The following is a 21,373-nucleotide window of genomic DNA, read 5'->3' as shown; positions in this document are numbered from 1 at the left end:
CCAGCAGTGGTGGCTGCTGCTTCCGGGCCCATTTTGGTTCCCGAACTTCATCAGGGCCTCTAGCAGGTGCTCTCGCCATGTAGACCTCATCAGGAGAATGATGGTGTCTGTATTCGGGGGTTGCTGTGTTCCCGCCAATGTATTCAGAATTGTCATTCCTTCTAACTGCCCCATGAGGTGACATTTTCCTAGTGCCATGGGTAACTGAGGTGTGGACAGGTTAGGGAATGTGCTTAAGTGGAGACAGCTAGTACAGGGTAGAGCTAGTGCCCAAAGCCATGGCTGATTCTTTCATTTATTTATTTATTGAAAGTCAGAGTTCCAGAGAGAGAGAGAGAGAGAGAGAGAGAGAGATCTTCTATCTGTTTTTTCACTCCCTAAATGGTCCCAACAGCCAGGGCTGAGCAAGGCTGAAGCCAGGAGCATCATCTGGGTCTCCCATGTGGGTGCAGGGGCCCAAGCACTTGGGTCATCCTCTGCTGCTTTCCCAGGTCATAGCGGAGAGCTGGATTGGAAGTGGAGCAGCCAGGACACCTATATGAGAGGCCGGCATCATAGACAGCAGCTTTACCCGCTACACCACAATGCTGGCCCCGGCATGTGCTCTTCTGAACTGTGGTTCAGTTAATTAGGTGTTAATTACATAACTGGCCACGGTTATTTAACAGCCCAGGAACTGCTGCATTTTGCTGCTTTTAAGCTCTTGCTTCAACCCTCTTCAGCAGTGGACACACACAGAGGCACATTCACTGAGGAATGCGTGTTCCTGAGGCAATGCCTGCCTCTCCCTCCCCCTTTCTCCCTCTTGCCACCCCACCCCCACCTGCTCACTTAGCAAACGCTCATCAGGTGCTTCCAGGTGGTGGAGGACACTGTGAAGTCCTGGGGGACCATCCGTGAGGACACTGCGCCTGCTCGTGGTCCAGTCAGCATGCGAGTGATAAGCCCCATGCACTGGAGGGCGTCCAGGTGCTGGGGTGGGGGGTGGGGAACGGGCACTGAGCGCCGTCCTCGATGTGAGGGAGGCTCCGCAAGGGCAGAGCCATCTGTGTACAGTGAGGCCTCAGGGAAATTTATTTTCTAAGGAGAGGAAATACACTGCGAACGGCTCGGGGTGGGGGTGGGGGGCGAACAGCGTGCTGGTTGACCAGCTGCTCACCACGTGCTTTCTTCAGCCGCAACCAGCGGCAGAAACTTGCACAGAGAAGCTGCTCTGTTCTGCTTCCCAGGTGCTCGGTGCAGGGACTGGGCTTTCCACGCCCAGGCACTGGCTCCCTGGAGGCAGCGGCCATTTGCCTTGATTACACGAGGCCTTGATCTCCACCTGCGTCTCTGGGCCGTCACGCCACACTCTTGCCTGCTCTGCTTGCCTGGTTTTGGTGGCATTCTCTTCCTTTTCCTCAAGGCCACGTGTGGGGTGTCACAGGCGCCCACCCCATTATGTCCAAGCCCAGAAGAGGCTCCTGGTCCCTGGGTGGAGGGGCTGGCCCGTGGGAGCACCGAGGGGGAGCGTTTTGCAGCAGCCCCGGGTCGCCGCTCCGCACTCTGTCACCACCACGATCCAGGGAGACGCGGATGAGCCCAGCCTTAATTTAACTCACAGTCCCCGCCAACTTCACGTTAGCAGATCTGTCTGCAGCTGGAGGTAATGGGCCGTATCATGCCTCAGAGCTGGAGCCCTGACTTATGTCGATGTCACCACCGGCTTTTTATGGAAATTATTAATAAATCAGTAATTCTATCTGCAGCGATGTTGTTGTGTTTATAAATATTTAATTTACCTCCAGGTGCCCACATTTTCTCCAGCTTTGCCCCATGCTCTGCTGACATTGCTCTTCTCTGAACTGCGGCTCAGTAGATTAAGTTATCAGTAGGGGGAAAGGCTAACCTCTCTCTCCTTCTCCCTCTCTTCCTCTCTCCCTCTCTCTCTATCTCTGCCTCTCCCCCTCTCTTTCTCTCCCTCCTCTCTTTCTTCCTCTATCTCTCTTTTTACCTCCCTCTCCTCTCCCTCTCTCCCTCCCTCTCTCTCTCCCTCTGTCTCTCTCTCTTTCTCCCTCCATCTGTCTCTCTACCTCCCTCTCTCCATCTCTCCCTCTCTCTCTCCTTCTCCTTCTCTCCTTCCCCCTCCCTCTCTCCATCTCTCTGTCTCTCTCTTTCTCCCTCTCCTCTCTCTCTCCCCCCTCCCCTCCCTCTCTTTTCTCTCCTCTCCCTCTCTCTCATCTCCCTCTCTCTCTCTCCCTCCCTCTCTCTCTCCCTCTGTCTCTCTCTCTCCCTCCATCTGTCTCTCTACCTCCCTCTCTCCATCTCTCCCTCTCTCTCTCCTTCTCCTTCTCTCCTTCCCCCTCCCTCTCTCCATCTCTCTGTCTCTCTCTTTCTCCCTCTCCTCTCTCTCTCCCCCCTCCCCTCCCTCTCTTTTCTCTCCTCTCCCTCTCTCTCATCTCCCTCTCTCTCTCTCCCTCTCTCCTCTCTCTCTTTATCCCTCCCTCTCCCCTCTCTCTCCCCCTAACTCTCTTCCTCTATCCCTCTCTCCCTCTCTCTCTCTCCCTCTCTCTTCCTCTTCCCGCCCCCTCTCCCTATGTCTCTCCCCACTCCCCCTCTCCCTCTCCTCCTCCCTCTCCCCGCCCCCCAGCCTCACATGGCTCTATCTTTCCTTCTCAGTCTTTTTGGGATTTGGCTCAAGGGGTTGGGAATTTAGCTGTGAGGATGCGAAGTTGCTCCTGTGACAAAGTTGAAAGATCTGTCCAGCCACGCACGCGGGTGGTGACCTTGCGTAAGTGGAGGCCCATTGTTGGCAGGTGTCTGAACCAGAAAGCGTGCATCATGTTTTCCTCCCACAGAGAAATATTCTTGTCCTGCCGCCAACTCTTCTTTTGAAACCCAGCGCTTTGATTGTTGTTGTACCGGGGTGGACGGGACCGAGACTCCGGACAGACGCGGCATCCACACCGAGCGTTCTAGCAGGGGAGCAAGTTCCAGCCTCCGCACGGAGAACTCGGCTAGGAGACAGTGCAAACTTTCTGATCCGACGTGAGCTAATTGTTGCTATTATCTTTTTATTCTTCTGTTGCAGGAAATCGCAGCTTATTTAATAACATTTGAGAAACACGAAGAATGGCTAACCACATCCCCTAAGACAAGGTAATGTCCCAGATCTTGCAGTTTTTTTTTTCCTCCCAATGTGTACAGTGAATGGATTGATTTTCGTAGATTGTCTGATGGGGCAAGTCCACTCTTGGGCACCAAGTTGAAAATGCCACGTTGTGCGTGGCAGCTTGTGACATCGAGTTCCTGTTAATCGACCCGGGACAGAGCAGCCAGTGGATTCTGAGCTGTGCAGCTGAGGCTGGGCCCTGCAGCGGGTGTGCGCGCGGGCGCTGCCAGCAGTGTTCGCTGGAAATGCACTCTTTGAGTAGAGAAGGGAGCTGGACCTCCCCTTTTATCTCGGTGCCTTTCACAAGGTCAAAGCCAAGTTCTTGACCGGGGCAAGAAGGTTCCCTGCAGCCAGAGGCAAAGGCCAGGCTCGCTGTTTGTTCCGCGGTCAATGTCCTTGAGCCTAGGACCTGCTGGAGCCCTTACCTCCCCTCACCACAGGGAGCAGAGGGAGTTGGCAAAGTGCAGTGGGTCTGCCTCCCGCTGGTGCGAGGTGCGAAGCTGGGGTTTAGGGTTTGTTTTAAAGGTAGCGTCTTTCTCCTTCCCCGTCCCTAAGTTTTGATTTTTGGTGTGTTCCATGCTAGAAGCTTCAGAGGTACAGGGCCAGTGGATTCCCATTGTCTCCTGTTTCCTATTGGTGGGGTCGGGCCAGGTGTTGGTCAGCTTGAGCCGCCCACAGGTGGGCTGGGCTGGGGACCGGAATGTAAGGGGCGGGTGCCTGGGCTGTCTTTGGACAGAGGCCCCCAAGGCCCCAGGTTTGTTGGCTGGGACCAGGGATAGGGGTCGTGAGCTTGACCTGCTGTTCGTCCCTTCTGCGCCGTGGAGGAAGCAGGGGCCTGGGTCCTCAGTGTTTTTCACTCACTGAAAGATACTGCTTCAGCAGGCTCAGCTTCTCATGGTCAGCGTCCTGTAGGGGAGGGCAAACTCTGCTTTGGAGGAGGTCAGGACAAGGGACGCTGGGTACCGAGGCTCCCGTTTCCCTGGTGACCATGGTTCCTTTACCTTCTGGCCTGAGACCTGCAGGGGACACTCAGTGCCTCAACCTGTGGGGGCCACGACTCCCTTTGCTAGGAAATCAGATGGTCTGTATCGGTCAGCTTTTGCGGTGATGACACTGTGTGAGGAACAGTCCCTAAACGGGCGACTCCACACCGCAAACCTTGGCTACCTGCTCGTGGGCTACCTGCTTGTTAAGGTTAGGGTTAGGGTTAGGGTTAGGGTTTAGGGTTAGTGGTTAGGGTTAGGGTTAGGGTTGGGTTAGGGTTAGGGTTAGGGTTATGGTTGGGTTAGGGTTATGGTTGGGTTAGGGTTATGGTTGGGTTAGTGTTAGGGTTAGGGTTGGCTGATTGTTAGGGTTTAGGGTTAGGGTTAGGGTTAGGGTTAGGGTTGGCTTAGGGTTAGGGTTAGGGTTAGGGTTATGGTTGGGTTAGTGTTAGGGTTAGGGTTAGGTTGCTGTGGCTCTGGGATTGCTCCATGCATGCTTTCATTCCTGGCTGAGGGATCACCCTGTGTCTGGGACATTTGGGTCTCATGGAGGAGTACAGGGCTTACCAGGCTAAGGCAGTCCAGGCAGCTGCCATAGAAACCCTTGCCCCGAGGTGTTGTCGTAGGTCACGCTGGCTCACAAACGCATTGGCTGAAGCGAGCTCCCGTGGCCAAGCCCAACAAGAACGGGGCTGGGAAGGGCACACGTCCTGGAGTGGGGCCAGGGCAGCAGGGTAGAGCGAGTGGCATTCAGCGCAGTGTTCTGTGGCACAGCCGTGGCACAGACCACAGTGAGCTTCTGGGGCATCTCCTTTAGGGCTGTCATTCCCAACCTGAGTGGCCGTCACGTGAGCTGCTGGGCCTGGCTGGTAGAGTCCGTGCAGGGCCTGAGGACTTATTATTTTGAACAAGTTCCCAGGAGCTGGGCTGGGACCGCCGGGGCCCCCCACCCCCACCGCCGGCTCCCTTTGAGAACCACCACTCCCATGCTTTCGAGGAGAGGGACGCTGGTTTGGTTTCCTCTGCACTGGAGGTGAGGAGCAAGTTTCCCTGGAAGTTCTGGGGCCAGACGTCCGATTTCAGACCCGCAGACGTGGGCAGAGCCTCAGCCCGCAGGGAGCAGGAGGTTTAGCCTCGGAGTTGGGTCTCAGGAGAGACGTGAATGTCACTTGTGGCTATGCCTGACTCACTTGGCTTTTTGGAGTAAAAATAGAACCGAGAGACATCCCACCTAGGGCCCAGCAGGTGCGCACGGCGGAGAGGGAATTTGTGCTTTATCTCCGACTCTGTCATTGTACAAAGCCACTTCCACTCCTCTAAAACTCCACTTTTTCTCGTTCACGTCAAAAGGGGAGCTGAGGGGGTGTCGGTGATCCTGCTGTGCGTGCTGTGAGGATCCGAGTCAGCGCCCCACTCCCTGAGCATGCTGGGCTGGGGCTTCGACCAGAGGAAGCACCTGTTGGGGCTCCTGTAGGACCTGGAAGGACGAATTTCTTCCCTAAAGAGAGAGGGTAGCCACAGAAGGTTTCTTGTCGGTATTCTAATATCCACTCTGTGTTTACCCTGGAAAGCATCTGGTCCCAGGGGAGAGAAAAGTTGCTGGGCTTGTTCAAGGTCCTTCCTAAATTAGTTGTAGAGTTGAATTTGGAGTCCCTGCCCCCGCCCGCCACCTCTAGTATTGAAATTAATTGGTGCTGTTAACTGCTGAGTTCGTCCAAGCTGGCCTCCTGGTGTTAAGGAATTAATGGCACCGATACCCTGCCACACGCCGAGGCCATGCAACTTCCGTTGCCGCCACTGCTAATCTCATTTTGGAAAATTAATAAAAATGAATTGCACCACTGACATTTATAGAGTTTCCTAATAAAATGATACATTGTTTGCGTGGAGGAATCCCTATTAAATTAATTGTTGTAATCAGTTCACATATAGATGTTGGTATAGGAGGTGCAGCGGGACCCACTGCCTGTCTCCCTGGCTTGCTGATGACTGGGGTTATAAATTTAGCACCCGCTCAGATCCTGCCCTAATTACAGAGAAGGCCCCGGGAGCCCGGCTCACCTGTTTCATAATGAGGCGTGTTACGAGGAGGCTCCCAGGCTTGGGGGCCTCGACCAGCCACAATGCCGCCACCAGGCAGAATGCTGAGGCTCACGCGGCCTGCGTTGGCCTGTGTCGTTGTCCCCGGGTGCCTGGGAGCCTCCCTTCAAGGAATCACCCTTCAGTGTCCGTCTGTGGGCACTTGCCCTGTGCTCAGCGCTGCAATACCATTTGCAGACCCTCGGGGGCGCCATGATCCCCATCCTGCTCCATGGCCTTGCAGCTTGGCGGGAAGAATGTCCTTCCCTGGTCTAGAACGCTCTTCCTGCTCCTCCTTCAGGCCTTGCTTTGGACCCCTTCCCTCTGCCCAGGTTGCATTCATTACCTCACCCCCTCCTCCAAGGCTGAGTCTCATGGGGGGAGGGTTTTTTCTTGTGCTTGGTCTCCAGCCATCCCCAAGTACCCTATCAGTGCTGGACACCCCAGCTGGCCCCGGGAAGTGTTTGTGAAGTGAGCAAAATGAGCCTGAGCCTTGTCACGGAAGAGAGCTGAGCTGGCTTCCTTTTTTCCTCCTGTTCCTTGTGTGTCTCACGCTGGCATCGGCCAACTGAGCCAGGACAGTGCTCTTGAGCATTTCCCGTGTGCCAGGCCCTCGGCAGTGCCACTAGGCCATGAACCAGGCAGAGAGGGCGTGCGAGTTCCCAGGGCTGCACGGGGAATGAATGTCGGGGCTGGGATTGGAGCCCAGTGCAGAGTTCATCACCTTCGCTTTCCTGCTGCACTTCCATGCCCAGAGGGGTGGGGATTTGAAGCTGGCACAACAGTATCGCCAGAATTCCTCCCCACTGTCCATGGCCATGAGTTCTGAACCCGTCGAGGGACCCCCGTGGTTGGGGGTGGTTTCCCTTTGTTGCTGAGCGTGGCGCAGGTACACCAGCCTGGTGGGCTTCCTAGATCTTCACTGCCCACCCCCCTCCCCACACAGGCTGCGTGGGAGAAACGCACACTGCCCAAAGGGCAGGCGCAGAGCCAGGCAGAGGCAGCAGGCGACTGCAAACCTAGCATTTCTGATCATTCAGCCCCCACCCCACCCCGGACACATGCAACCTTCCCTGGAATCCGGGGACACAGCAGGCTCAGGAGTAAAGTGGAAAGGCTTCCTGCCCAGGAATCCCGTTAACGCTGGTAAGGAGGCTGGGACATGCTATTAACTATCTAATTAATTCATTAGATTGATACGGATAGCACCTTAACTCCGAAGCACTAAAGGTCTGGTAATAGAATTTTCCTATAATGAACACTAAATACTTGTTGTCAATAAGCAGTAAATAGCTGAGTAGGAGGAGGGGTTCAGAAGGAAAGGAGACAAAAACGGGCCAGCACTGTGGTGCAGCCGGTGAGGTGGGTTAAGCCGCTGCCTGCGATTCTGGCGTCCCAGATGAGCTCCGGTTCTGGACCTGGCTGCTCCACTTCTGATCCAGCTCCCTGCTAATGCTCCTGGGAAAGCAGCAGAGGACGACCCAAGTGCTTGGGCCCTGCTCCCAGTGTGGGGGGCCAGGATAAAGCTCCTGGCTCCTGGGTTCTGCTAGGTCCAGCCAGGCTGTTGCAGCCATCTGGAGACTGGACCAGCAGATGGAAGACCTCGCTCTCTCTGTAAGTGCCTTTCAGGTACATAAATAAATCTAAGAAAGAAAAGTGAGCCCTGAGTTTCAAGGAGATGCAACTGACTCATTGGGACCCCACCCTCCCTGTCCCTGTCCCCCGTGAGTTCTCCAAGTGCCCTGGGCTCCCCCGGTCCCAAGGGGATGTGGACACCCAGTGTTGTCCTCTGCGCTCTGGGGCCATGTTCTTGCTCCCAGGACTGCCCGGCCCATGGCCTGACCTTTAACCCCTGTGGGTCATCCCTGCTCTGCTGCTCTGCTGGGCGCTGGGATGTGGCCTTCTCACCCAAGAGGCACCGTCCTCCCTCTCCCTGCATCCCTGGCTGCTGCTTGGGTTTTCCTCTTCTGACTCCCTGGTTCTCAGAAGAGCTGCTTACACCTGCTCCTCTTCCTAGCGGCTTCCTGAAACGGTCCTCCTATGGCGTCACCATTCCCCTGGAGACCCGCGGGGACTTCCTAAGACTTAAGGGTCAGACCCCCCTGGTTCTGCATGTAAAAATGTCGTTCTGCCTCGCCCACCTGTTTAAGCTTTTCCCTCTCTGCCCACCTCAGTCCCCTTAGGGGCTACCTGCTGCTCCCCAGACAGTCCCCTTTGTCCCTGACCTCACTTGAATGTCATCACATCCAGCCCCACCTGCCTCCCACTGAGATCCTCTCTCGAAGCCCAACAACACCTAAAAAGCTCTCTTCAGCTGCCGTAGCTGCATCACCAGACCGTGCAGTGTTTGAGGACATAGCGGTCATCAGTGTGTACGCCTCGCCTCCCGGGGCGGGGGTGGGGAGAGGCGAGCGCCCCGCGGGCCAGGGAGTGCCCTCTCTGTGTTCTCTGGCCAGGGCGTGCAGCAGAGGCGCCCCATGCGTGGGCAGTGAGGTGACCCAGGAGGCACTGCAGGCGTGGGCAGGAGGCACTGCTAGTGTCTGACCCTGGAGCCAGTGGGCTTCTTGTCCTCCTGGGGGGCCTGGGAGCAGTGCCGCTCTGTGAGCAGGGGGGGCGTTCCTGGAAAGGGACCTTCTCCGCCCAGGCCGGGCTCTGAGCAGCTGGTGCTGTCTTCCTCGCTCCCCTGTGAGCAGTGCACAGGACGGAGGCATCTGCTCCTTGGGACGGTTACAGCCCTTTCCAAAGAGGCTCCTTTCCCTGACGCGGCTGCTCAAGTGACCAGAACAGAATCACAAAAATTACACGGAGGTCCCTGTCAGATGATCACAGAATTCGCAGAGCTAACAAGGAACAAAATCCCAAAACAGTGCGCGCCATGATTAAAGCTTGTGGACGCTATGCTAAGAGGCGGGTAGTGGGTTCTGCTTCCGTGCGGGGTCGTGAGGTTCTGGGAGCAGATGGTGGGGGCTGGGCTGGGGATGGAGTCTCAGTTCGGGAGGATGATGGCGTTCTTGGGGTGATGGTGGTGACAGCTGTGCAATGGCATGAGTGACCTCAGTGCCACTGAACTGTGCCCTTGAAAGCAGCTAAAACCGCAGACTTTAGGGTACATATGTTTTACCACAAAATCTCTCAAAATTTCTTTGGTAGCTCTTTGTCAGGCTTCCAGTTTGGCTGAGTTGTGGGGGGTGAGGGGATTGCTCTGTGCATACATGCATGTGTGTGGATGTATGCAGGTGTGTGTGTTTGTATGTTAGAGGGCATGTGCCCACATGCATGCATATGTGCACAGACATACGTGTTTGGGGGGGAGAGTGCTGTCATTGGCCCGTCTGAGGGGCTGTCTTATACCCAGGTCATTTCAAGGACTCTCTAGTTCAGAACTCACAAGGAAAGTCAAACCGTTCTGGGTCAGCGATGGTCTCGATGTGGCGACCTTTGCCTGGTGCTGAATCGGGGAGCTGCTCGCACATTCACACAGTGCTGCATCATGTTATACACATTTTAGCAAATTAACATAGCGCAGAGTCATGTTACACTCACTTCAGCAAATACTGTAGCGCTGAGTCATGTTACACTCATACCGACATTTGCCGAATGTCCTGAGCAAATCCTTGACCAAGTCCAAACTCTGTCATCATTAACAAAGGAGCGCTGGAGTGCGAGGGAGCTCCTGGTTGTTGTGCCTGTCGGGACTCGTGGGAGTCCCTGGTTGCTGGATGACTTCTCCAGAAGCACCTGTCATTTCATTGTCATCCGTGTCCGGGATGAGGCAGGGAACCGGCTGTGTGTCATCGAGTGTCTGGTGGAGTCTCTGCAGCGGTGGGAACTCCCTAGGCTCCATGGGGCAGCAGGGAGGGGTCTGTCCTGGATCCCAGTTCCTCATCAGGGATCGCAGGAATGGCTAAGGGCCAGCCCACAGAGGCCACCTCCCTGAGTCCTCTCTCTGACTGCCCTGTGGGTGGTTGTCACCTTGTCGCCCACAGGGACTTGTGGGTCTGAGCACAGGTGAGCTCGTGTGTCCTTAGCTGTGCTCGGCTGCTTGTTGAAATGGCAGTGCCCGCCGAGCGCTCAGGTCCCTGGCGTGAGACAAGTGTCAGCCTTCATCACATCCCTCCTCATTCCTGGCCCAGGAGTGCACGTCTGGCTTCCTGGAGGCCGTGGGCCTGCACACTGATGTTGAGGTCTCGGTTTCTAGCTGTTTGCGTGGCTGCCAGCTCCTGGCTCCCGCCCTCCCCTACTGCTTTCTGTTAATATTTAGATTTCTATCAAAAGTATGCATGCATGTGATTTAATGTGTCACATGATCCTAAAAAGCGCGCAAGAAAACATGGCGTCCTCTAGTTGCATTCACACAGAAAGACAGATGCCACGGGTTCTCTCTCCGCTGTGGCAGCTGAACAAACTCCGTCAAGACACAGAATGACGATTCCTAGAGGCCGGTGTTGGGGGGGGGACTGGGGGCTGGGGGCAGGGAGAGTTTGGATGGCAGATCCCAGATCAGGGAGAGGTGGGAGGAACAGGCTCTTCATGTAACACAGTGTACCTGGGGCCACCGTTCACAGCGAGCCTGCGTGGAGTTTATGAACAAACAGAAGAGCTCCTGGCCTCCAGACACACAGCAACATTGAGGCTGGGCAATGCTGGGCCGGCGTTGTGGCACAGTGGGTTAAGCCACTGCTTGTGATGCTGGCATCCGTATCAGGGCACCAGCTAGAGTCCCGGCTGCTCCACTTCCGATCCAGCTCACTGCTGATCTTCCTGGGGAAGCAGAGCAAGATGGCTTGAGTGCTCGGGCCCCTGCCATCCGCAGATGGAGTTCTGGGCTCCTGGCTTAGGCCTGGCCCAGGCCTGCCCATGGTGGCCATTTGGGGAGTGAACTAGTGAATAGGAAATCTCCCTCCCTTCCTTCCTCTCTCCCTCCCTCCCTCTCTTCCTCCTTCCCTCCCTCCCTTCCCTGTCACTCTTCCAAATAAATACAAAGTCTTTAAAAAAAAAAAAAAAGGAAATGACGATCACTGTGATTTGCTCAGCACACATCGTGTACGTGTGCTGAATCGTCGCTGCAGTCCATGGATAGGTACAATTATCGCAGCCTCTGCCCGACGGCCCAATCCTGTTTCCCGGGGCAGCCTGCTGCACTGTCTGGGCTCTGAGGTTGACCACAGATTTCTCAGGGGGCTGATGCTGCTTCTCCATGTCTCCTGACTTCCTCGTGTGCTCACTGGGGGTCCAGTGCTCCTGCTGTGCCAGCTGCTTGCCCCTTCCTTCCCTGGGTGGGTGGAGGGACTCAAGGGTGGAGGTGTTGTCTTTTGGTTGGGAGACTCTGAGGTTCAGCACCTGCAGATCTTTTTTCTGGCACCATCCGGGTGCTTCCTTGTGCCACTCGTGGCTCCAAGCTGCGCATTGCTGTGTGTGCTGGGACCCAGGCAGGGAAGGAGCCCGGAATTTCACCTTCCAGCGTGAAAGCTGGCACTGAGCTCTCCCTGATGACGTCCCGGGTTTCCCACCTCTCCCCTGCTGCCTGAGTCTGGAGTCCCTCAGGTCACTTTCTCCAGAAAACAAACTGGTCCCTGCTGGGGCAGAGCCCTGGGGTGGGGTGTGTGGCTGTTCACAGATGAGGGGTCTTCAGAAGTCACGGAAAGTGTGTGTGTTATAAAAAAATGATACTTGGATGCCATTTTTATTTGTTTCCAGATACACTTTAGAAAATTTGTTTCATTTTATTTATTTGAGAGGCAAACAAAGCTCCCACCCACAGGGACAGAGAGAGAGAAGGGCGAGCGAGCACCCTCCCTGCTGCTGATTTCCCCCCTGAATGCCCACACAGTCCCTGGCTGGGTCCACAACTCAGTCCAAGTCTCCCCCGTGGGTGGCAGGCACCCAGACACTTGAGCCATCACTGCTGCCTCCCAGGGTCTGCTTTAGCAGGAAGCTGGCGTCACGAGTCAGAGCCAGGAATGGAACCCAGGTGCTCTGATGTGGAGCTAACCACTAGGCTAAGTGCCTGCTTCCTCCAAGGCAGTCTGGAGGTGTGTAAACGTGCAGCCACTCAGACCAAGGAGGCCCCGGCGCCGAGATGCACGCACCCCTCTTGTGCAGCCACAGAGCTGCTTCCCACACCCCTGCTCAGTGCTGGCTGCCTCCTTCCCTTCTTTTGTGAACCACCCTTACTTTGTAGGGCGGTGTGGTGTGGCCTCTCTGGGCAGAACCCAGAGGGCCATCCGGTAGCCACACATGTCCCTGGCGGTGGCACGTGGATGTCTCTTGTCTTGGTGTGGTGTGGGTGTGTCTTCCTGGGATGGTTCCAGGGCAGACATCTCCTGTGGCAGGTGCCTGTGGTGCAGGCTGGGGTGCTGGCGCAGTCCGGCTGGAGGCTGCGCGCCTGGGCTGATGCCTCTGGTGTCTAAGCAGGACACCCTGGTGGTGATGAATGTTTCTGAGGACAAAAGCACCCTGGCTTTGGGCTCACACAAATGGAGAGGCATTTGCATACCCTGTCAGCGTCCATTGACTGATTTCGCATCGATTCTGCTGCCTACCGGTTTATTCTTAGCTTCTTCGCTCCCCTCATTGTCTGGCGTCTCTGTAATGGGCCCTGATTGGCATCCACCACGTCTCTTCTGGGCCAGGTCTGATGTGATCAATCCCTGCTCGCTGTGGAGAGGGAGCTGGCCGGCGGGCTGCGGCATTGCGGGGTAGGGAGGCGTGTTTTCAGAATGAACCACCTTTTGCGATGGCGTAAGTTGGTGGAATGAGCAGTTACCAGATCATCTGTTCTGGGCTGGGGCAAGGAGGTGGCACTGGCTTTTATTTTTAGGTTTCCATGGTCCTTCATCATGGAGCTTTCTAAACAAATGCACAATCAGAAACAGAGCGAGGCCGCCTTTTCTGGTCCTCAGACTGGACTGCACATCCCACTTTCTACGTGAGCTTGTGCTTTGTGTGTGTGTTTACATGGTATGCATGCATACACACACAGAACACACACATGTGCTCAGGAACATACAGACACATGTGCAAATTCACACACAATGCCCATGCCACACAGGGCCTTTGCACACATACATGCTCACATGCAATGGAGAAATACACAGTACATTACCTTATACATACGTGTACATATGGAGTCATGCATGTATCCAAACACACACACACACACACCACATACACACCCCTCCCTGTACTGGGTGCTGTTCTCTGTCTGCATTCAGTTATTTAATAGGATGGAATCTGGGGGAGAGAGGAAAATTTCTCATAGAGGAGAACACTAATTCTTCTGTACTGGCCGCTTCTGCATTGAGTTGATGAAGCCGTGTGGTTTGGGTGACACCAGAGGAAGGGGGCACGTGAGCACCCTGGCCGTGCGGTGTTACGGGGACTTGGGAGTGTTCCTGGCCTTGCTCTGTGACTTCCACAGGCATTTGGAGCGGACTTTTTTTTTCTTCCCGGCAGCCTGTCTGGCTCAGGACCTTTGGCCTGTGTGGAGTCGGATCTGTGCAGAGGCACGCGGCTGGGCGGACAGATCGCAGCCACGCGGCTGGGCAGACAGATCGCAGCCATGCGTGAGGAGGGTTGCAGAGCGAGGCAAGGGATGCGCACAAGAGGCAGACTTGGGAGCAGAGGTGCAGGCGTGGAAGCAGACGAAGGCCTTCACTTCTGTAGCTGGCACCATGACCTGTGCCGTCTGCATCATTGGCATACCAGAACGTCCATGTATCGGCTACCGTGGGTTCTCGATAATGGACCAGGTCCACCAGCGTAGGGAGAGGGTTGATAGAGCTCTGTCTAGGAGGGACAGCACCTTCTCCCCGGGGTTTCTGTGAGCCCCTTTACTCCTCAACTGCGCGACGCCAAATCCTCACCTTCATGGAGTTGGTGGGCACCGGCTCTTCTGCTTATTCAATGGATACAGTTTGGTCGCTTCTCGTGTGCCCTGGGGCTGAGCCGGACACGGGGATGAAGCTGTGACCACGGCGGATGACTTACAGTGACCACACTTGGCGGAGTGCTGCCAGGGAGCAGTGCAGGAGCGGCTGCCCCGACGCACAGAGGGGCTGAGCGGTGGGCAGTGAGGGTTGGGGGAGCAGTGCAGGTGGAGGCCAGGTGAGGGCGGCCGTGTGGACCAGGCAGGATCCGGGGACCATGCTGGATGCAGTGGGCTTTCCCAGCAGCAGGTGTCGAACAGACAGTAAAGTGAGTGGATGAGATAAGCGCTAGCTCCCTGAATGTGGGCAGGGGTGGAGAGTGAGCTGCAAGGACATTGAGCGGAAGTGGCAGGAAGGCCTCTGCAGAGACCCATTGCACTGATGGGAAGACTGAGGCACTGTCTTTCTGAAGGTGTCCTTATCCTAGGGTCCCCAGAAGACACAGTGGGGTCTGGGGAGGCAAAGGAGCCTCCAGCAGAACTGTCACCCCGGGGCGGGGCCTCACATCAGGGGCTCAGCCTCTGGCTATGTCGGCCCCTTGCATTCCATCCTCTTCCTTGACCCCTCCTGCCCTAGTGTGGGCAGCTCGGTCCCTCCCCTGCAGGTCAGGGGCCTCACCGGCGGTAATGGCTGTGTATCTGGGGCCTTTTGCTGGTGCCGGATGTGTGGGAGAAGGATTCTCTCGCAGATGGCCAGACTTTGTCGTCTCCGGCTGTGGCACGGAATTCCAAGGTGAGAAAGGAACCTCCCCCTTCACTTCCAAGTCAGTGTTTCGGCGCTGCTCCCCACGGACAGCGCCATAGCCCGTTAGCATGTGGCTGGAATCCCGCACCGCGGCCAGGCCGATTCCCCGGAGCTTCGTTCCCTCGCCCCGTGCCAGAGGGTCTGCAGGCATGCCTAGGAGTTCTGCAGTTTGTTAATTTTGCGTTCAATAATTAATAGTAAAGTTAATTGATGAATTATTCAATTTTCAGGTAAATGGGATGATAAATATTCATAACTTATTTTATTAAGGGAATTTCCATTTCCTGTGTCGTTAAATCTAGATTAACGAAGGCTGATTTTTAAATGAAGATGGAAAACAATTGTGCTTTGGAATTAATTTACTAAGTTAAGGTCAGTGCTTTGTGAGTTTATCCCCTGTTAGAAAGTTAGGGCCCACCATCTGCAGACGCGACTGAATTCACCCAAGTAGTGTGGCTGTCAGGTTAGGAAAAGTCTCCCAGGTGGCCCGGGATCTGGGGGTGTGGAGCGAGGGCAGAGCTGCCCACTTCCCTGCCTCCTGAGGGCGGGCACCTGCTGTCCTTCATCCAGCATCTCATCCTCAGCCAAACCCGAGGCAAGGAGGGCGTGGGGCCTCAGGGTCCACTTCCTGTGGGTTTCCCCAGGACGGCGAAGGAGGGAGTGCCTGCCACTCAAGGCTCTCAGCCAAGGGCTAGCCGTCGGCTACCGCCAGGCCTGCTCTGTGTGCCTCTGTAAGTGTGTCTATAGAGTGCTGGCCCTCCGTGGAGCCTCAGCGCTGCTTGTGACTTGCAAAACCCTTCAGATCTGGGGTCTCCGTCCTCATGGCCCTGCCATGCAGCCGGCAGGGGAGAGGGCAGGGGGAGGAGGGGGAGCAGAGAAGAAGGGGTGGAGAGAGAGAGCACAGTCCTGCTTCCCTGTCCAGCCACCTCTCTCCACTCAAGGACACAGAGACCCAGAGGTCTCGGGGCTTGCCCAAGGTCACTCAGCTAATGCACCACCCAAGTCCAGACTAGAGCCCGGTGTCTAACTGATGGTTGAGGGATTTCCTCCATGCAGTGTCGTTCTTAGGGCTTTGAAATAATTTCCGGCTGCCCCCAAGGAGTGGGCATGAGTGGAGTGGGGCCACTCCATGTTGCCAAGTGCTACTCATCATCTAGTGTCTTCCAGTGGCGCCTGATCACGCTGAGGAAGCCGCTCCTACCCTCAGCCTCCGCTTCCGAGGGCGTTGGCGGTGGGATCTGGGAACCTGCTCTCCCCAGGCTGTCCCTCATTGCCACGGAAAGTTGCTCCAGCAGGCAGGTGATTTAACGCCTTGACATCCTGGTGTGAGTGGGGGAAGCACAGGGATCGGATCCTGTTTGGGCGAGAGGCCCCATTAACATGGAGGATAAGATGCTATATGACACGCAGGTGACAGTGGCTGGCTCTGGGGAGGTATTGTGGAAACCCCAGGGACAGCCCACGTCAGGGATGCGGGATGGCAGGTGGGGCGGGGGAGGGGTGCGGGAATGCCACTCCGTAACGTGTGGCATCCATCAGCAAGCCTTCCCTTGTGGGCACTGCGAGGTGACAGAGGCAGTGGATCTAATTGGAGAGACAAGTCACGCGTATCTGAGATAACAAGAGAGCAACTGCAGATGGCACACACAGCGGCGCCTGCGTGTGCGTGTGTGCATGCGTGCTCGTGTGTCTGCGCACACGCACAGTACTGGAGGAGGAATGCAAAATGGGGCCGAGATCAACCGGATTCAATTGATTTCAATGGGGAAAAACAGCACAGCAACGTCTGCCAGGTGAATTTCCATCAGAAAACTGTGTGCCTTGGTAGGGGATGGCACCGTCTGAGGAGGGAGAAGAGCGATGAGACTCGGGCTGTTCTCACCCTAAACCACACAGGGAGCAGATGGAGAGGTGGCTTTGGCCTAAGTGACCGTGAGGTTCTGGTGGCCAAGGACCACAAGGACACTGACAGAGGGCATTCATCCAAGGTGGGACAGCTCCAGGAGGCAGAGGCTGCTGGGGCCTCGTTCCTGTGTGCTGTCTTCGGGCCGTCTATAGCTCGTCAGACTGAAGGGCTCCCCTTGAGCACACACATGGCTGCACTTGCTGAGAGTGGGGGGTGGTGGCCCAAAGGCCACCCCAGCCTGGAGCTGTAATACCTGTCAGTCTTGTTCACAAGCCTGTGTGGCCCTATGCCCCTGTTCAGCCAGCAGGGCTAGTAACAGGAGCGTGTGATAGGTCACCCAGCACTTCTCACCCAGGGATCCCCTCCCCACCCATGCAGGGACACTAGACAGTGACTGGAGACATTTTTGGTGGTCCCAGTGGGGGCAGGTGTGCCACAGGCACCTAGTGGGTGGGGCCATGGATGCTGGCAAACATCCTGCAGAGCTCCGGGCGGTGCTGGGGTTAGGGCGATTCCTCCCCGCGTGTCCACAGCTGCGGCCGAGGTCAGTTGTGAGAACTCCTCCCGAAAGACATGGTGGCCAAGAGCCAGGCTCTGGGTTTCAATCTAGCTTTGCAGCTTATTGTTATTATTATTATTATTAGATTTACTTATTTTTTTTTGAAAGAGTTACAGAGAGGGAGAGAGGCAGAGGCAGAGAGAGAGAGATCTTCCATCCATGGTTCACTCCCAGATAGCTATAACGGCCAGGGCTGGGCCAGGCCAAAGCTAGGAGCCAGAAGAAGGAGGGACCCGGGCACTTGGACCATCTTCTGCTGCTTTCCCAGGCCATTAGCAGGGAGCTGGAATGGGAGTGGAGCAGCTGGGACTTGAACTGGGAGGCTGGTGGTGCAGGCAGAGGCTTAGCCCACTACACCGCAGTGCTGGTCCCACACTGATGGTTCAGTTCCGTCTTCCATGAACTTTCTCGAGTACCCTCGTATGGGAGGTGCTATCTGTGCACTGATTACAACGACCCCTCCAGGGACCCGTTCAGAGCGTCAGTCCCACCCGGCGCCAGGCTGTTCCTCACCTCCGCTTTCACAGCTGTACAAAATGAGGGCTACGAAGAACAGCACAGCCACCCTTGGGATAAGCAGAGTTCAGAGAGGAACAAAGAGAACCAACAGAGTCCACGTCACAGCATTCAGCAGGGAAGAGCATATTACGTGATGGGGGGGGGGCCCAGACGGGAGCCCACACCTCACGTTGTTATCCACCTGACACCTGCTTACTGGCTGCGTGCTAGTCCCCATTGCTGTGTGACAAATCACTGTTGTTCCAATAACCCATATTTGCCATCTCCCCACGTCTGGGTGGGAGGGGGGTGTCACAGCTCAGCAGGGAGCCTCTGCCCTGCCGTCTCTCCAGGCCACCATCCGGGGGCCAGCAGGGCTGTAGTCTCCCTGGAAGGTTCACCAGAGGCAGGACCCACTCCTAAGCCCGCTCACGTGCCTGTTGGAGGGGTCAGCTCCTCCTGGTTTGTTGAGTGGAGGCCTCAGCTCCTTGTTGGCTGCTGGCCTGAGGCCACCCTTGGGCCCTCTGCAACATGGCAGCTTGCCTCTCCCCTCTTTGTAGACCAACTTCACGGGGACTTCTGTTGCTTTCACTGCAGTCCACGTAGACAGGAGCCACTGGGTCCAGCTCATTCCAGTGGGCCGGGGGCTCACAGGGGCATGAATTCCACAGGGAGCCCCCCAGACACCACCTACCCCACTCTCACCTGACAGGGAGGACCGATGAGAGGGACAAATTGTGGGTAGGAGAGGCCCAGAGCTGACATGGGGCACAGCCTCCTTGCCTTCGTGGGACTCGGTCTCCTCCTTAAAATGACGACGGTGCTGATCTGTCAGTGCCCGGGCAGCACTGACCACAGCGTGGCTTTGCTGCGCGCTGGGTTCAGCCTCAGCCTCCTGCCCGACACAGCTCTGGTGGCAGATGGCCGCCGCCAGCAGCTCTGATTCTGCTCCTGTGCTCGGTGCCCCTAAGCCGTCTGACCAGGGCGCCCTCTGACCACCGTGCAAGGTGAATCGTCCCCCTGTTGCCAGAGTGAGAAGGCTGACCTCTTGGTGCCTGGGGATTGGTGGCCAGTTCTGCAGCCCAGCACTTTCCGTCTCAGGCAGTCCCCGGTCTCCAGGTGGGACGAGTCGGAGGGGACTTTGCTGAGGCGCTCACGGGGCCTGAAGCCCTGGGTGGGGCTGCTCTGCCCTGGCCTTCTGTTGAGTCCCCTGGGCTGTGCTGGGCCCTTCCTCTTGGGTCCCTCATGGGGGCAGGATGGCCTCAGTGCTGCTGCTGTCCACTGTGGCCTGGAAGTGAGCCCCGGGGCCTGGGCTGGGTGAGGCGCCCAGGCTCATCTGGTCATTCCTGGGTTGTGCACCTGGGCTCCCGCCTCTGCAATCTCACCACCACTCAGTCCGCCCTCCCCGCTGCTGTGAGGGCCTCCTGCTCACCGGGGCCGTGCACGTCTTCCAGGCCGGGCGACCCCTCCCCAGCACCCCCTTCCCTCTATTTCAGAAGTTTCTTCTCCTGGGGGGCAGGCCTGTTCCCCGGCAGTTTAATCGAGATCGATTTGCAATGATTTGTAGCCACTGCACTTCAGGGGAGTCGAGAAGCCAATAATTAATCCTCGCCACCACGGGCCGGGCCGGCCTGACGGGCTCAGCTCCTCGCCTTCTGTGGCTTGGTCCGGAGGAGTCCGCCGTGGATTGCTCTGTCCCGCAATGGGGGCCGCGGTACTCCTCTCACGATCCTCCATCAGCAGCTGGAGGGACAGGCACGCCTGGAGGTGGGGGTGGAATTCCTGCCATCTCAAGGAAGCCACTTTGTCCTCTGGTCTCAGGGGGACGGTGCTGCTCCTCGGCTTCCCCGTGACCCCTCTCTTCTGTGGAATCCTCTTCCAATGCGGGCAGAAGATGACCCCAGGGACCTCCCGATCGAGGGTCTCTGTGTGGTCCTGTCCCCGGGGCATCCCCACATCGTAGTCTTTTATTGTCTCTGTAACGTCACCGGGAACAGGACGGCTCACCATGCCTGGAACCAGCTGTCTCGCCCTTCTGTGCGTGGCCCAGGCAGCACCGCTGTTGCTGGCTGTCATCCGGTCAGCGGTGCTGGGTCCCTCTTGCGAGGCTCTCTTTCAGCACCTCTCTTTCTCTGCCTCCAACCTCCCTCCTGCCTACAGCTTCCACTTTCACTTATTTTTAAAAAAAGATTTAGTTTTATTTATTTGAAAGGCAGGGTGCCAGAGTGAGCAAGGAAGAGAGATCTTCCATCCATTGGTTCACTCCCCAAATGGCTGTGATGTTTGGGGTTAGGCCAGGCCGAATCTAGGATCCTGGAACTTCATCCAGGTCTTCCACATGGGTGGCGGGGCCCAAGCACCTGGGCCATCTTCTGCTGCCTTCCAGGCACAATAGCAGGGGGCTGGATTGGAAGCGCAGCAGCTGGGACTTGAACCTGCCCTCTGTTATGGGATCTGGTGTTGCCGGTGATGGCTTAATTGGCTGTGCCACAATGCTGGTCCCAGTTTTCACTTTTACATTAAAAAAAATTATTTGAGAGGGTTAGTGGGGGAGAGAGAAACACACAGAAATGCTCCCATCCTCTGGTTCACTCCCTAAATGCCTACAGCAGCTGGGGCTGGGCCTGGTCAAAGCCAGAAGCCAGGAACTCTATCTGGGTCTCCCATGTTGGGTACAGGAGCCCGGTCTCCTCTGAACCGTCACCTGCTGCCTCCTGGCGTGTGTGTTAGCCGGAAGCTGGAATCGAGAGTGGAATTGAGACTCCAACCAGGCACTCCAAAGTGGATGCAGGTGCCCAGCTGGCGTCTTACCACCAGGCTCACCTCCAGCCCCCTCTCTCCCACTTTTGAAGACCCCGGTGATTCCATTGGCTCCATCTAGATCATCTGGAATCTTCTCCCCATCTTAAGATCGGCTGGTCAGCAATCTGAGTTCAACCTGCCACCCTTGTCCCCCTTGGCACCTGCTGTGACGCATGCGCAGGTCCAGGGGTAGGACACAGATGCCTTAAGCACCGCTCTTCTTCCTGTCCTGCCTGCCATCACACTGGCCTCATTGTCCTGGATTTATGGAAATTTCTTTCAGGAAGAAACCCTCCAGGAGCTTTCCTGAGCAGGTGGCCCAGTGTAATTTTAGGAATGTGGAGGCAGATAGCTCCGGCCACTTCTCAACTATGCCAGCTGTGAGTTAAGAGAATGGTGTGGGCCAGTGACATCAGGTGGACAGTAGACAGGTTGCTCTACCTCTCTGAGCCCCAGTCGTCCCTGTAAAATGGGCTTATGAATTCTCTCTCAGAGCTGTGGCGAGGATTAAGCAAGGTAACACATGGACGGGAAGCAACCCATGGATGTTGTGTCTTTGTCTTCAGTCTGACTGTGTGGACACCTCCCTTTTAGGGGGCGGGGCTTGTATCTTATTAGCTCATCACCTGGACCTCCCAGAGAGAGGCTGGGGGGCGGGGGCTGCCGGGGCTGCTTTAGGACGGCAGCCCAGAGCCAATGGCCGCTGGGTCCTTCCTTTGGTTG

The 21,373-nt window shown here is 56.4% G+C and overlaps 1 protein-coding gene across 18 annotated transcripts in view; it reads left to right on the top strand.

Moving 5' to 3' along the window:
- The window catches only part of CAMTA1 (calmodulin binding transcription activator 1), an 843,852-nt gene that overhangs the window by 298,159 nt on the left and 524,320 nt on the right, over nucleotides 1–21,373 (top strand). For all 18 annotated transcript variants that reach the window (XM_070079358.2, XM_070079345.2, XM_070079359.2 and 15 more), the window contains exon 4: nucleotides 3,071–3,138. In XM_070079358.2, coding sequence (XP_069935459.2) covers nucleotides 3,071–3,138 — 68 coding nt within the window. The remainder of the gene's footprint in view (nucleotides 1–3,070; nucleotides 3,139–21,373) is intronic.

The sequence above is a fragment of the Oryctolagus cuniculus genome, chromosome 7, assembly GCF_051225735.1.
Source record: "Oryctolagus cuniculus isolate XC-2025 breed Fujian yellow rabbit chromosome 7, ASM5122573v1, whole genome shotgun sequence".
In the NCBI taxonomy this organism is placed as follows: Eukaryota; Metazoa; Chordata; class Mammalia; order Lagomorpha; family Leporidae; genus Oryctolagus; species Oryctolagus cuniculus.
Note: the sequence above shows the minus strand (reverse complement) of the source record. Positions and strands in the feature narration are given on the sequence as shown.